This window comes from Thunnus albacares, chromosome 16 (assembly GCF_914725855.1).
Source record: "Thunnus albacares chromosome 16, fThuAlb1.1, whole genome shotgun sequence".
Classification (NCBI taxonomy): Eukaryota; Metazoa; Chordata; class Actinopteri; order Scombriformes; family Scombridae; genus Thunnus; species Thunnus albacares.
This window is the reverse complement of record NC_058121.1, coordinates 1,651,686-1,666,522: the sequence shown is the minus strand read 5'-3', so window position 1 is coordinate 1,666,522 and position 14,837 is coordinate 1,651,686. Positions and strand designations below refer to the sequence as shown.

The 14,837-nt window shown below is 40.6% G+C and overlaps 1 protein-coding gene across 2 annotated transcripts in view; it reads right to left on the bottom strand.

The window, feature by feature from the left end:
- lrfn2b (leucine rich repeat and fibronectin type III domain containing 2b) overlaps window positions 1-14,837 on the bottom strand; it is a 171,923-nt gene that overhangs the window by 14,499 nt on the left and 142,587 nt on the right. For both annotated transcript variants that reach the window (XM_044330008.1, XM_044330007.1), the window contains one exon: window positions 3,185-4,581. In XM_044330008.1, coding sequence (XP_044185943.1) covers window positions 3,185-4,575 — 1,391 coding nt within the window. In that variant the 5' untranslated portion in view covers window positions 4,576-4,581. The remainder of the gene's footprint in view (window positions 1-3,184; window positions 4,582-14,837) is intronic.

Genomic DNA, 14,837 nt, shown 5'->3' with positions numbered 1-14,837 from the left:
ATTACAAGTCGATGTAATTTGACATGGGGCTTAAAGAATAGATTGAAAGTGCCAGCAGAGCATTTTAATTAATTTCACTGTTTTGCCACCTGAGTCTTTCTCTTCCGCAGTCGAAAATGTGAAGGTAAGCACATTTGCAATTCACTTTGTTTTTTTTATATATATCACACTTTAATGTAGAAGGCAGCACACTTAGAAAATCCTGATTTGCAGGGATGCAGTGTTTATAAATGAGCCCTCTGGGAGTGACTTCACAACAGCTGTCATTTCTATAAGTACTGGGTGTGCATATGCTATCTGAATATTTACATAAATTAATAGTGTCTATATTATATAATCTTTCTCCATAATCATATCAATATCATGACTGCCAAATGAAAATAATGATTAAAGTTCTTGTAAAGTAAATTCATAGATTTGTTTCTAAATACATTATACATGTTTGAATAATAGTGTATACAAATAATATTAATAATACTGAATATAATTCAGTATGTTGTATTATGCCTTGTAACACACTTTGTGACTAATGTCTATGATAAGCGCTGTACAAATAAAATGTACTTGCTTACTTACTAGAATTAGTAAGTAAGTGAGTAAACATTACATTAGTTTCCTGGACTGAAAAACATTCTTCCTCTATTATTATCAGGATAAAACAAGCAAGAAAATATGCTTCATAATGGAGGGAAATATTGCAAAAGATGGATGGCCGCAGCCCTGAGGCTACAGCTCTAAATATTTTGCTTTCCACAGTTGTGAGAGGAGTAACTGATTTAAATGGCATTAAGTAATTGGATTTTACTCTGTCTGGTTTCACATTCGTTTTGGAGGCTGTGGCAGTAGAATACAAGCCTCATCTAATACAGTTTCATCCCCATCAAATGCTGCTGGATTGACAGAAGCTTTGCCTCCCGAGCTTTGAATTTCCACTGGTTCTGGACTACTGAGCATAATCAAACTCAACACAGCACAGTGCTTAGTGAGGGAGACATCAGATGATGAAACGGTGTTAAAGAAGGGAAAATAGTTGTTTTTGCTTGCCGTTAAGCAATTTGATGGACAATACAGACATGGGATGATGGATGGATCCCTTGGGTTTGCCAACATGAGTGTGAAATATTATATGGAACTCTGCAATATACTGATTCCTCTGGGAAGTCTTGCTGGGTGACTCTGTGAACACTGCACTCTGTAAATAGGCATCATTATATGTTTGACCAAAATGCATCTGTCTTTAAGATCTCCAAAGCAAATCATTCTGTATATGTAGTTTTATAATGCACCTTTCATTCAGACTCCATGTCCTTTTTACTATACGCCATTCCTTCCTCATCTTTCAGTAATGAAGATCTACTTAGTGCTGTACGAACATTGAAAAAATATTGACACTGCAATAACGACAACTGTAATTTACAAATTGCACGAAGCTGCTGTGATTTCAAATCAGATGGAAGCTATTTCAGACAGCTTCCTACACAAACTATTCCTGCTGTGGAAAATGCCTTTTACTTAAGGTGAAACAGAACAAATTATCAGCATTAAAGCCAAATAAATTTAATGTTTAACCACCTGGGGGGCAGTGGAACAAGCTGAAAACACATCATCTGATATGTTATAATCTTACATAGTCGTTATGGCGAATGTTTAAGCGAATGTAGTGATGAAAACAGAGCTACTACATCTGCTGCTGTGGAGGATGGAGGACCGTGTGCTGAGGAAGAGGGTAGAGAAGTGGAGCAGGCAGCCGGAGGAGACCACGAGCCAGTAGGAAACCCCTCTGCTGCTATGGAGGAGGATGGAGGACTGAGGTAGAGGAAAGAGAAGGGGTAACACCAACTACCGGAGGAGAAGCACCGGTAGGATACATGTCAGATCCCTACAGCACTGACCCAGGTCACTGGAGCAACAGAATAGACCAAAAAGTGGGCGCTTATTGGGCCAAAATGGAACCTGAATCTTGCAAGAATAAAAACTCCAACTTCTTCACGGAAGAGATAAACGAAATCTGGGGAACAATTTTTAAAAGTAGACTGTAGTCAACTATGCAGCAAGAAAGACTGGGCCACCTCATCCTAATGTCAGTTGAGCATGACATTCTTCAGGCTGTGGATTCACATTCACAATCAAGGACTTTGCGGTGAAGAAGACCGGAAGAAAACACTTCTGAAGGTAAGGCAATATGCTCTTTTCATACCGATTCTTTGCTTGTGATGTTTGCAGGTTTTTAATTGAAAAGACTGATCTTCCCATGTTGCTGCCATGCACACAGGTCTACATGGCTGATGTAACCTAGCTTTGTTTTGACTTATTGTTCACATATTGTCTTACATTGATGAGTTTCATATCCTGTTTACTGTTTAGGAGGGCACTTTATTATTTGTCTCTGTCCACTGAGCACGGTGCTGAATTAATGTTGCCATTGGCATATTGTGAAGGGAGGCATGCACTTGGAACTTGTGGTAAGCTACTCAATTAAATGCACTTGACAGCCTGGTTATATGAGTGACAGAACTTTTTGTTTTTGTTTTTAGAAACAACTTTGTGGGAGAAAGTCACAATACTTTACAAGAAAATGGATAAAGTCCAGTCTAAGTCTATTTTTTATTTTTATACCCTTGTCTGCAATAGACATTCTGCCTATCAGCTCTTCCTGTACACCTGCCCTTTATTTCCCTAATCAGCCACTCCCTGAACTCCACCTTCACTCATGTCTGCTGTGAAAAAGCCTCATGGCCTTTGCTGTCCAGTTCTTGTTCTGTCTGTCTGTCTGGATTTTGCTTGCCTGCCAGCTCCCTTTTGCCTTTGCTAGCTGCCTACTTGTTACTGACCTTGTTTTTGTACAAAGAACAGGTAAACTGCCTTTTTACCTCACCTACTCTGTCTCTGAATCTTGCTTTTGGGTCCTCACAATTACCAGATTTGTCACAGCAGGCTTACTGGAGCTTTTTCACTAAAAACAGCTGCAGCTGACTCCATAGCACTGAGGGGAACTGCAGAGTTGGTGATAATTCTCTCATCACTATGAGCGATCCCTTTCATATAACACATACTCATTGGATGCATTGGTAATATAAAAATATTAATTATCAATCAACCAATTACATTCTATACCTATTCAGAATTTCCACAAAAAAAATGTACCTATATTTCACATTTCCTACAAAAATATTGAAGTGTTTACCTGTAGATCAGAACCTCATCGTCAGAGCAGTTGTACTGGAGCTGGTACATCTTCACCTTGGGTGCTGACTTGCTCACCATCCACTTGACCAGCGCTGACACAGCTGTTACCTCAGAGACAGATACAGCCTTCTCTGGTTGGCTCTTGGGAGCCCCCTTGCTGATCCTGGTGGTGCCTGTGATGTCAGAGAGACGGGACTTTGGCTGTGCTGGCTGCCCGGTACCGTTGCTAAGGTGGGGGAGCTGGACTATGGACACCTCCACTGAGGCAGTGGACTCCCCGGCAACATTAGCGGCAATGCAGGTGAAGGTGCCGTAGTCCTTGGAGGTGGTAATAGTGATGCTCAGGGTTCCATTGCCGAACACTGCGGTGCGAGAGGAGTTGCCAAGCAGCCGATCATCAGGGGAGATCCAGTGGATGGTGGGGGAAGGATCTCCAGTAGCTTCGCACCTTAGGCTGGCTGTCTGGCCCTCCAAGACCAGCATTCTGTGGGTGTGTTGGGTAATGAGAGGTGGCTGACACACAAACTCCTCCTCCTTTATTTTCCAAAAGTAACGACCCTTAAGTGCAGGAGGGGAGGCACAAGTCTCCAGGTCGTCGTCTCTTTCAAGTCTCCGCAGCCACAACATCTCACAGTTGCAGTGCAGTGGGTTCCCACCCAGGCTCAAGGACAGCTGGGGAGCGTAGGGTGTGGTCAAGATCATCGAGTCCTGGGCGCGGGCAAAGATGGGGTCTGGGGGTAGCTTCTGCAGTCGGTTAGATGTCAGGTCCAGTCTCGCCAGCCTTTCCAGGTCTGTGAAGGTGCCCTCTGGAATGAAGTCCAACAAGTTGTGGTCCAGACTGAGCTGGTGCAGGTTGATCATCTGGCGGACTGAGTCCCAGGGCAGAGACATCAAGTTGTTGTAAGAGAGGTCCAGATCCTCCAAGGCAGGTGCAAGGTCCTCAAATGCCTTGTCATGAATGCGTCCTAGTTGGTTATTGTTGACAATGAGGTGCTGCAGGTTTACCAAACCTCGCAAGTCATCAGGGCCAAGCTCCATCAAGCGGTTGTTGTCCAGATGAAGTGAGCGCAGCGTTTCCAGGTCACCAAAGGAGAAGGGCTGGATGTAGCTAATGGTGTTCCTGGAGAGGGTCAGGTCTACTAAGTCAGTCATATTAGCAAAGTCCTGCTGTGTGATACGGAGGATGTAGTTGCCTCCCAGTCGCAGCTCCACCGTGCTGCGGTCAATGTCCGGAGGCACGAATAGAAGGCCTTTGGAGGGACACAGTGTTCCCAGGGACTCTGACAGATTCTGGCATACACAGTACTTGGGGCATGCATGGGTGATCATCACTGTGGCTCCCAGGACCAACAGGTAGCAGATGATGTGGTCCATGGTAGAGTCATACATAGGAACCTGTGTGAGAAACAGAAAGATAAAGACAGATGAGTTAAAGTTAGCATTCATAAACTCTATCAGCAATTCAACAAGACCCCTCAGACCTCAGAACACACTCAGGCATAAAAGAGATTAAAAGATGTGAGATGGAGTCACAGGCCCAACTGTGTCTCAACAGAAATGAGTAAAATGTTAAAATAATTTCCCCAAAACATCTGTTAAATGGAATCACTTTAAACATACCATCATTGCCTCATTTGAAATCTTTATCAGATACCTTCAGGGATCATTAAACTTTTATCTTATCTCACAAGTTCCTGTGGCAGGCTCACAGGGGAGTGTGCCTCAGTTTTAAGTAATCTCTGTTGGATTTGGCCCAGAGGACTGAATCTTTTCCAGTCATCTTGAGGTGTATTGATCTGACAAGACTTTGGTCCAGACAACTGCTGTCATCACAGCTCCAGGCATTAGAACAAAGTTTTGATCCTTGACTTTTACAATCTGCTTAGGGTTTGAAGGTAAGGGGAGACAAAAAGGTGGAAAAGGCAGGAAGAAAAAAACGTAACGAGATAGCAAGAATTGGTTTAAAGGCCCCAAGTTTTATTATTTTGAACCAAAGCTTTAACGATAGTACAAATTCAGTGTTATTTTCATAGTTTTGGACATAATTTCCATCAGTTACGATAACAATGTACTCACAAAAATAATTGCTGAGAAAAAGCAGTCATACCATAAGGTAGGTTGTAAACAACCCAAAAGTCTAGCCAAACTAAAAGTTAAGCCATACCACTTTTCAAAACTAAGTGCACTTGAAAGATAAGACATAGGTAATTTTACCTTTCCCCTTTGTTATCTCCACCAAATAAGTTTGGCTAATCTAATGTAGCCATCGTCTGACTTGTTGCTCTTGCCCCCTTATTTCAAGTCATGTTGCTGCATAATAATTAATCTCAATTAATATGGTTTGGTCAGAGACATGTCCATCAAGGAACTGACCATTTATAGCAAATAATTACATAGTTTAGTGCCAGGAGTGAGAACTGACACTGGTAGCCAAGCAGCTGATGGTGAAACATGACTAGCGCAAGTATGACTTCAATGACTCTGCCTGAATTAACACGGTGCCCTATTATTAGACTTAGGAATGGTGGCCAAAATTATGAAATCAAATCATCCAAACTGTAAAAGTAATTTCCCTTTAAGAAGTCACATATTCACAGGCAGGGTTATGTAATATGGTGACAATAATTACATTTTCATGAGATATAAAGCATCTGGACATTGACTTTTAATTCAAAACAATATAAATTCTATTGTCAAAGCCATATATTTTGTGTTTGTCTTGCACAGTTTGTTCCATAATGGAGCCTGTCAGTTATCAGTTCCCAGGGGACACTGGAACGGTATCTCTCTGGGAAGTCATGTGACCTAGGTCAATTTCTGTGGGTGGGTAGAGCACTCAGGTATAGATTTATGGGACGGCCATAAATTAGCATATCTCAGTGGTCAAGTAAAGTGGGACCTATCATGCATGCCTGCTCCCATGTAACCTCACTTATTGCTGTAAAGACAAAGACGCACCTTCAATTATATTTATGCATGTTTGCACATGTGATAATCCCTCTGAGATACAGTGTAATAACTCAGATGACAGTCAAAATAAAAAGGAATGAGGAGTCAGAATAAATTCAGTACACCACTGTGCACATTTGCACTTCATTTCATGGGTAGTGTCATTATACAATATTATTATTCAGATTACAAAAACATGCAGATAAACAGCATGAAATAAAAACAGCGTGCTTTCCAATATAAACTGAGATTATCCCTTTTTTCCTTGCTGGCTCACACCCACACAAGTATACACATATCTACATCTGTACAGAGCAGGCATACACTCAGATATGGCTCCACATACCCACACTCACATGTCCACCTGCACATACACTCCATTGCATTATGCAATATTTTTTTGTGAGGAATCATATCTTTGCATTGGGTTGAACTATCTATTTCCTGTCAAGCTAGGAATGCATATGCTAATGAGCATAATGATGGTGAGTTTACTATAAAAGCTAAAGGGATGAATAGGAAAAGGTTTAGCCTGTGGCTGACTGTAGGGGCTAACTACCTCAAAAATGATGGACATTTGAATGCAGTTCTGCATGTATTTTGGAACAAGGAATGACAGCTCTTTTCAACAAAGTATAATGTATATATAGCACGAGACATAACACACAAGACACTAATATGACTCACTGGATTTAGAGGGAATTCAGACGGGGAAAAAAATTGTTTGTGACTGCCTGGCAGCTTGTTTTGTGTGTGTTTGTGCGTGTGTGTACATTATTTGTCCTTCTTTTTAAATTTTCTGATGTGCAGTTTTTCTGTTTTCTTATTAGATTCCATTGTTGTAATATAACAACACTGAAAATTTACTTTGCAAATGTACTTTATACTGAATTTACCATGTGAGACATTATAATTCAGGAAATTCCACCTTATTGTTTTTTACCTTGGCTTTCGTTAGCAATCGGCCATTATTTGTATACCTGCTGTGAGAATTTGTGGTATTCTTAAGAATTATATTAATACTGAAATGACAGTGAAGTTTGAATAAATGTGCCATTTTTTTACAGTGCAATGATTTTTCATAAAATCTTTGGTGAAAAACTTACAACTCCTTTCTACCCTACCTCCTTTTTTAAAATTCATATGCTGTATCCTGTGCACCACAAGATTTTTTCCTACTCAAGATCTAAGGTACACCACTCTTTTTGTTTGGAACAACAAACGCAAAACTTTTCATCAACTGATGCTATCTCTTTAAATCAATATTAGATCAACAGATTGATTTATAGAAGAACAATGGTGCAGATTATTACTGTATCCAAGAACTCCAAACTGCCTGAAACTGTTATTACTATACAATATTTCATGTGCTGTGGATAAGTTATTTTGCCCCAAACTCCAGCCCAGAATAAGGTACACTGCAAATGACCTGCAAAGTCCTTTAGAATCTGCTCAAAGGCCTGGGGAACACAAATAGGAGTGTTCCATCACATAGAGCAGCACAGCGCACTGAGGAGGGATGTTTAGTAAATCATCCGGTCAAAGTCAAGGGCTCTCTGTGGAGGATAGATGGTGTGGAGGTCACAGTGTTAGCAAAACGAGATGTCTCCTGACAAGTCAAGCATGGCGGCCATGCAGGTGGCTCTCTCATATGCTGAGCAGAGCTGGGACAGCAGTAATCAGTGGAAGGCCTTGATGTGAACACTCATCACAGCTCCTGACAGACGCTGCTGCGCCAACCCCAGGGCTGCCAGACTCCAGCCTTCATGCCCTGACTGGCCCACAGGTGGACGGGGAGAGACCGGGTGCAGAATCATTCCATAGCACTACTTATCTGAACACAGGCAGGCCCATACTGTTACAGTAGATAGACTTGGAAATGTGGGTCTCAGTGTTGTCATGATAACCACAATTTCAACACTACTTCCATACTGTTGTAAAAGATTGAAGTTGATATTGATTTTCCTGAACATTCACAACTTTCCTGACTGTGTTGTGCATGCCGAAATTTCATTTCAGCACGAGCTCCAGAGGATATAGAGTCTGCACAGACAGCACCTGAGTTTGAATAGTAAAGAGAAGAAGAAAAAGTGGCAAACTGAAATATACAGAACCACAGTCTGTCTCCTGACAGCACACTGTGGCAATCAATGCAAAATTTATCTAAAAAAATTTCAAATGGGAATAGACTCAGTGTAGCAACAAAACTGGATCCCAGTACACCTACACTGATAAATATGGACACCAAAACTACATATCAGAACCACTGTGCCACAGGCATTGCAAAAAGTAACTTTTATCTCTTTTGTGTTGTATCATCACAGTAAAGAACATTTAGATATAAAACTCTGTCTTGGTATCCATGCCTGACCTCTGGTATCATGGCAACAGTAGAGTGTTTCATTCGAAGCTGGAGGAATTCAGAATGCTTATATATGCTATCTAAAGGGTCCAGCTCAGAAAATCCCCTGAGCACAAACAAGTCATCATTACCCCATATTGTTCCCTGTACAAGTTTGTCTTTTCCGAGTACTTCTAGACTGTTCATGAACCAGCATGGGAGTCAAGTCTCTGTAGTACTAGAGCAGTAGAGTACACCAAAATGATACACAAGAAGTCCTTCTACCTAAACACAAAATGAAGCCTTTCAAAACTATGCATCTGACTGTTGATGATTTGTATGAGCGTTTTCTTATTTGCCGTGTTTATGGTTTGTTCTAATTTAGACAACTAAAATGACTTGCTTAAGTACAATTCTAACTACCACTTACAGCATCAAAGATTAGTAGTGAAGACCCTCCTGCACAGACCATATAACATATTAACAGAATTACCATCTCCCTCCATACACAACCACCTGTTATCACATGACCTAAATTTCTTCTTAGGGTATGTGATGACAACTGAGCAAACTTGAGATTGCTGATGAGGACTGTGTGTGTGTGTGTGTGTTCAAAGCTCTGGACAAAGCTAGTAAGTTAAGAATCTTTTCTTAAATCTCTTGGTCAAGGTTAGGGAAAGATGTTGGTCATGAATAAAATAAATCAACTTTAACTGTTCGTAGGAGAAGAGAGTAAATTCTAGTCTCTGGTGTTGAAGTCAGCCACTGCATGCTAAAGCATCTACCACAATCTCCTCCCTCAGAGGCTTTGCGGTACCATAACAACATCTTCAATCTACCTCTGCTTTTACTTCTGAGTGAAGACATTATTTGCAAGACCACAAAAGATTTGCTTGTCTTGGTTTGAGACATTTGAAGCTGACATTGTTAGCTGATGCTAACATTTTTCTGGTCAAGAAAATCTCACATAAGCTGTATTTGAAGTATCCTGCATAACAAGCATTGCTAATCACGTCAAATCCAATACCTGGGAAATGTGTTACCACTGACCATGCTAAATGTACACTTTGTCACAGTAACTCGTACAGTTACAGGGTTGAAGTCTGAGAAGGTGGGGTTGATTGAGAGTTGTTGTTGGACTCGGCGTGGGAGGATGTATTTACGTACCACTGTAGACCTGAAAAGTACCAAACTCCAACATGAATCGGCACAAAAGAGTTGTTCATTCATTTTTAGTCAGGCACTTATCTATTCATCCTGAACCCAATGAAGATAATGGCCCTTTAGGCTTTCAGGCTCCCCCACATTACTGTTTCTCTTTTTGTCTAAGTGACAGGGCCAGTGTGTGCACACACACCAGTGTGTGCTACATCATATGCAATACACTAATGAGAAATGATGATTCAGACATTCATGAGTAATTTGCCTCCATGTCCTTACATCACTAGTACAAGAATACATCTCATTAGTATACAGCTGATGGTGGGAGGTTTCCCTGTTGGTTTGTTATTTCTCTTCCATATCACAGACAGTATGTCGGCTTTACTCTGCCTCATTCACAGGTGTATAATAGGTGTCTATGGTTTTTCTTTGGAGTATATTTGAGTAAACTCCAAGGATTAAAGACCGGATGATGTGAGGTGATGCACACTCAGTGACTGTGGTAATATGAACCCTGCTCCTGGGAACAAACTCCTTGTTTGTTCAGCTATTTTGTCACTGCTTCTTGTCTAATTCTCTGTGTATTGTGGATGAATTTAGTCCATAAATCTGCTTCTTCCAAGAAACGCTCATGACAGGTAACATTATTGACAGAGACAGAAAGTTAGTGAATGCAAGATGCTTCTAATTAACAGCAGAGCAACAGGTCAAACAGCTAAATCAGCTTCTGAATAAGAGATATTATTACTGGAGGAGACTGTTTTACTAATCAGGAGTCACAGTGTGTGCCTCCACAGATACATGCAGCTCCCGCTATGAGACTTTGCATCAAAACAGTATTCAATTAATTTGTCCATTCATCAGTCTTTCACATTATCATTAATTTTCTATTCGTTGACAAAAAAATGTAAAACATTTCATTGCAGTTCTTGTTCACAGGTCACTTTTTATTTAGTTGTACTGTCATTATGTCATGAATAAAGGTTGTCAACAGATAGACTCCAGATAGATACGGGATACTAGATAGATAGATAACAGATAGATAGAATTGAGCAGATATTCAAATGGCATCAGATCACAGGAGGAAAAAAACTGTTTATAAAATAATGCATTGCTGTCATAGCTTCTGGACATGTGGAATTAATGACTCAGTTTGCTGTGGGCAAGGTACCCAGATGCTCATCTTACCCTGTTCTATTGTAACAATCAAATGCATCCTCCAGCTTCCACTATCATTGAATGCTTTAAGTGTCACATGCGAATGCTGTTTCACTGCTTTTTCCACTCTAATGAATATTAAAGCACTGAATTTCATGTAATTATAGCGGTCTTTAAACCTTAAATACTGGCATTAAATATCTGCTAATATTCAGCAAAGAATACTACAGCTACTATACTAAAGAGGTTATATGACACTTTTATATACCACATACCTTTGTGCCTTTTCTGTATATTCTGCTGCACTGAGGGTTTTTTGCTGCGGAGGATTCAGCTCGGATGTGACAATCAGACTTATCACATCCACAGACATGAGATTTGGATGTAAGTCTCCGTGTTGAAACGTTTGTCTGCAGGAGAGCAGGCTGCAGAAGCAGGATCAGGGCCCTGATATTTAATCTAATCTCCAAGACATGGCAGACTAGCTCCTATTAGCATTCTGCCGCCGGTGGGTTTTGTGAACAGCTCTAAGTAGCTTTTGGGCAGAAATCTGCCTATCATCTTCTGAAGGCTGCAGACTCTGCAAGACATTACATTGAGTTTGCACTTTAGCAGATGAATGCAGAGTGCAGAGCTTAATAAAGACAGTTGAAGTGTGAGCCTGAGAGGGTGTGACCTGTGGAGAGAAGCTGGTGTTTAGGTGAATGCAGGCTGTTTAGAGCTGTGTAGAGTTTAAGTGCTGGGTACCATTTGTTTTACATTTGGTTTTTGTTTGCTCCACTTTGGTCCAGACTGAAATATCTTAACAACTATTGGATGGTTTGCTATGAACTCTTGTACAGACATTCATGATCCCCAAAGAAGGAATTCTAATGACTTTGGTGATCCTCTGACTTTTCCAGTAGCACTACAGGCAGGTTGACATTTTTGGATTGGAATGAAATGTCTATTGGGTTCACACTCATGTCCCAACAGGATGGAACTTTCGATCCACTGATCCAAAGTTCCAGGTCAAAATATAGATTTGTCCAGTACTTTGCTTTATGAGGAGCAAGTCTAACTTTTTAAAAATATCATTTGGGTGAAGGGTTTTTGGGTAATTGGTTGCCTTGTGCAGCAGAGCAGGAACTACCCTGATCCCTTGACTTTTCATCAAACACCATCGTCAGGTCAGAAATTTAATTCGTCCAGTACTTTGATTTATGACCAAATACCTGCCAATGTTGGCATGCTAATGTGCTAAACTTTGATAGCAAACATTATATAGATTACCTGCTAAACATCAGCAGCTAGCTTCACAGAGCTGCAAACATGGCTGTGGACTCTTGCTGCGAATCCACATCAAAAGCGAGATGTGAGCGGTGCATAAGCACTATAGAAGCATTCTGTCCATTCAAACCACACCAACTCCGGCATCTGTTTGGCTGTCACTGTCTACAGACCCAGCAGTCTGTTAGCAGCAGCTCCTGACAAGCTGAGTGGACAGCTGACTGACAGCAGAAATTTACTGAGCGAAAATAGTTTTCATGTAGGCTCTATGGGAAGAGAACTATTGGTCTGATTTTTTTCCTTACTAAATGTGACGATGATAGACCTTTGTAAAGTTTGATGGTAAGGATGCTTCAGGATGTTCAACCAGTGGGCAGAAGGCAGCAGGCAGGCTAGTAAGGCTGTTTCGTGTTCCATGACTTCTTCAGTGTTTCCGACTACCTAGTAGACAAAGTGCGTAGAGAATCTAAAAAAATACATACACGTAATTAGGATAAGAAACCGATGCTTGCACATTGGAGCTACTAGAGTTATAAACTGTACCTTCTATTTATCTGCAACATTCAAGGCTCACTGAAAACACTTTGTGCTTTCTAAACTTGGAGTCTAAACTAATGAGTCAGGTCTTACTTAAACAGTTAGTTGTGAATCAAAGTTTGCTGGAAGGAGGAAATATAAAGGTCATTGCATCCATCTCCTCAGGTCATTGCATCATATATGGTGGGTGGATTGAACTGATGACATTACCAACAGGCCAAGAGTCCCCCCTCCATAAGGATGGTTACTTTTTCTGTGTATGCCAAACAAGCAGTATGGAGAGTGTCTTCAAGGTAATTTGACATACAAATGCTTGCGTCGACATTTGCACACAATTGTGTCAATCACACAAACCCAACAAGCACATGCATGCACACTGGCTGTGCGTGAGACACACACACACACACACACACACACACACCTCTGCAAAGCACTACATTTTGGAATGTGTCACTTTCTGCTGCAGTGCCATTTCGAGTTCTCCCACGTGGCTGTGTGTTTTTTTTCTAGTTACACCAATCTCATTTATCAAAAGTGACAGGGAGGGGTTTTCATAAGAGCCACTCGAGGTAAAGATCAGCTTATTCAGCTAACTAACAGAAAGAAGCAAAAGAAAACACCCTGGCAGTCATTCCGCAGCCCCGTCGCACTTCTGTTAATAACCCCCACAGCTAGTTCAGTGTCTGCTCAGCTGTGCTTCTCGCCTCTCTCTCTCTCTCTCTCTCTCACTCTCTCACTCTCTCTCTGTAAAGCAGGTCTGAACCCTGCTTCCAGGAGGCTCTGTTCAAAAGATTAATAATTTCAGTTGGAAGCAGAAGTGACATCATGAAATTACTTTTCTATTGTCTGGCTAATTAACCTTCTTGCTTAGCGCTCTGAATAGTCTCTTAGATTCCTCTTTGGTGTGACAGCAGTACTATGGGGCCGCTCCGCTTCCAAAGAACAGACACCAGCATTTCAACAAAGACACTTTCCTCTCGACAGAGCAGCAGGGCTGCGAGCTGCCCTTTTGGGTGGAAATTTTTACCAGCCACAAAATGACAAGGAATGCTTAGCAATGGCATTTTACATTTTAGACATTCTGCTGGAGATCATGCACAGAAACTTCAATAAGTACGGCTGTGAAAGAAACTTTAAAAGCCTGGACTGGCAGCAACATAAGAAAAGAGTGTTATAGTCAAAAATGTGTGTTTAGACCAAATACTCTAGAGAAACATGTCCTATAGGGATGTTTCCTTAAGTTTAAGGAAAACTAGAGTTTATTACAAACCTGTTGGACCTATTTTTACCAATGCTGGGCAAGTTATTGAAAATGAGCAATAAATAACAGTTAGTAGCTACTTCTCTCAAAAAATAATTCAATCACTTTACCGGTTACTGCATATAAAAAGTAATAAGTTACTAGGGAAAGTAACTTGTGCATTACTTTTAAATGTACCACTAAATCATTTCAGTTGACTTTATGCTCTACATGAAGCATATAGTTATTAAATCTGTGTGTAACCAAATTATCTCTAAATGGCTGACCAAGTGATCTGAACCTGATGTTGTGATTATATGTTTGAATTATTTCTTTTTTCTCCCTGAGAAATGGTGTATTTTTTCTAGCTTGTAATGGTGGATATTTTTCAATATCATGATAACCTTGAGTCTCATCTGCTGATTTCAGTCAGAGTTCTGTATCGAATTGGATACAATTGACTCAGAATCTGAACATAAACTAATTTAGCCTGCTGTATGTCTATTCAGGTTTCTATAGTAGCTAGCAGCACATGCAACAAAATTTTAAGCTCTGTGATTGGATGTTTCTTACTGAAATGCTCCTTGGAAGCTGTAGTTGCTCAAGGACACTTTGACATGATCAGGAACCAGAGCCAGATATTTTCGAATACAGTTGTTCATCTTGGTTTGTACCGAGAGAGTTTCATTTTCATATAAGCCTTGAAGCACTCCAGCTGTCAGTCACCTAATATTGTCCATGAGAACATAAACTGGATGTTTTACTATTGGAACACCTGAAACAGCTCCTCTCACTTTATGACTCTATAGAAAAGGGACCGTTACACACATGACCATGACAGGCTGAGACTTCTGTCAATCAGGCAACACCTTATTTATACTTTACTTTATTTATTTTTAATGATTTCAAACAATTGATTTTTTTGATGATTTAATTTTTCAAAATCAACATGAAGCCGCAAAGAAGAATTTAGCTATCATTATAGATCTTTTGGCA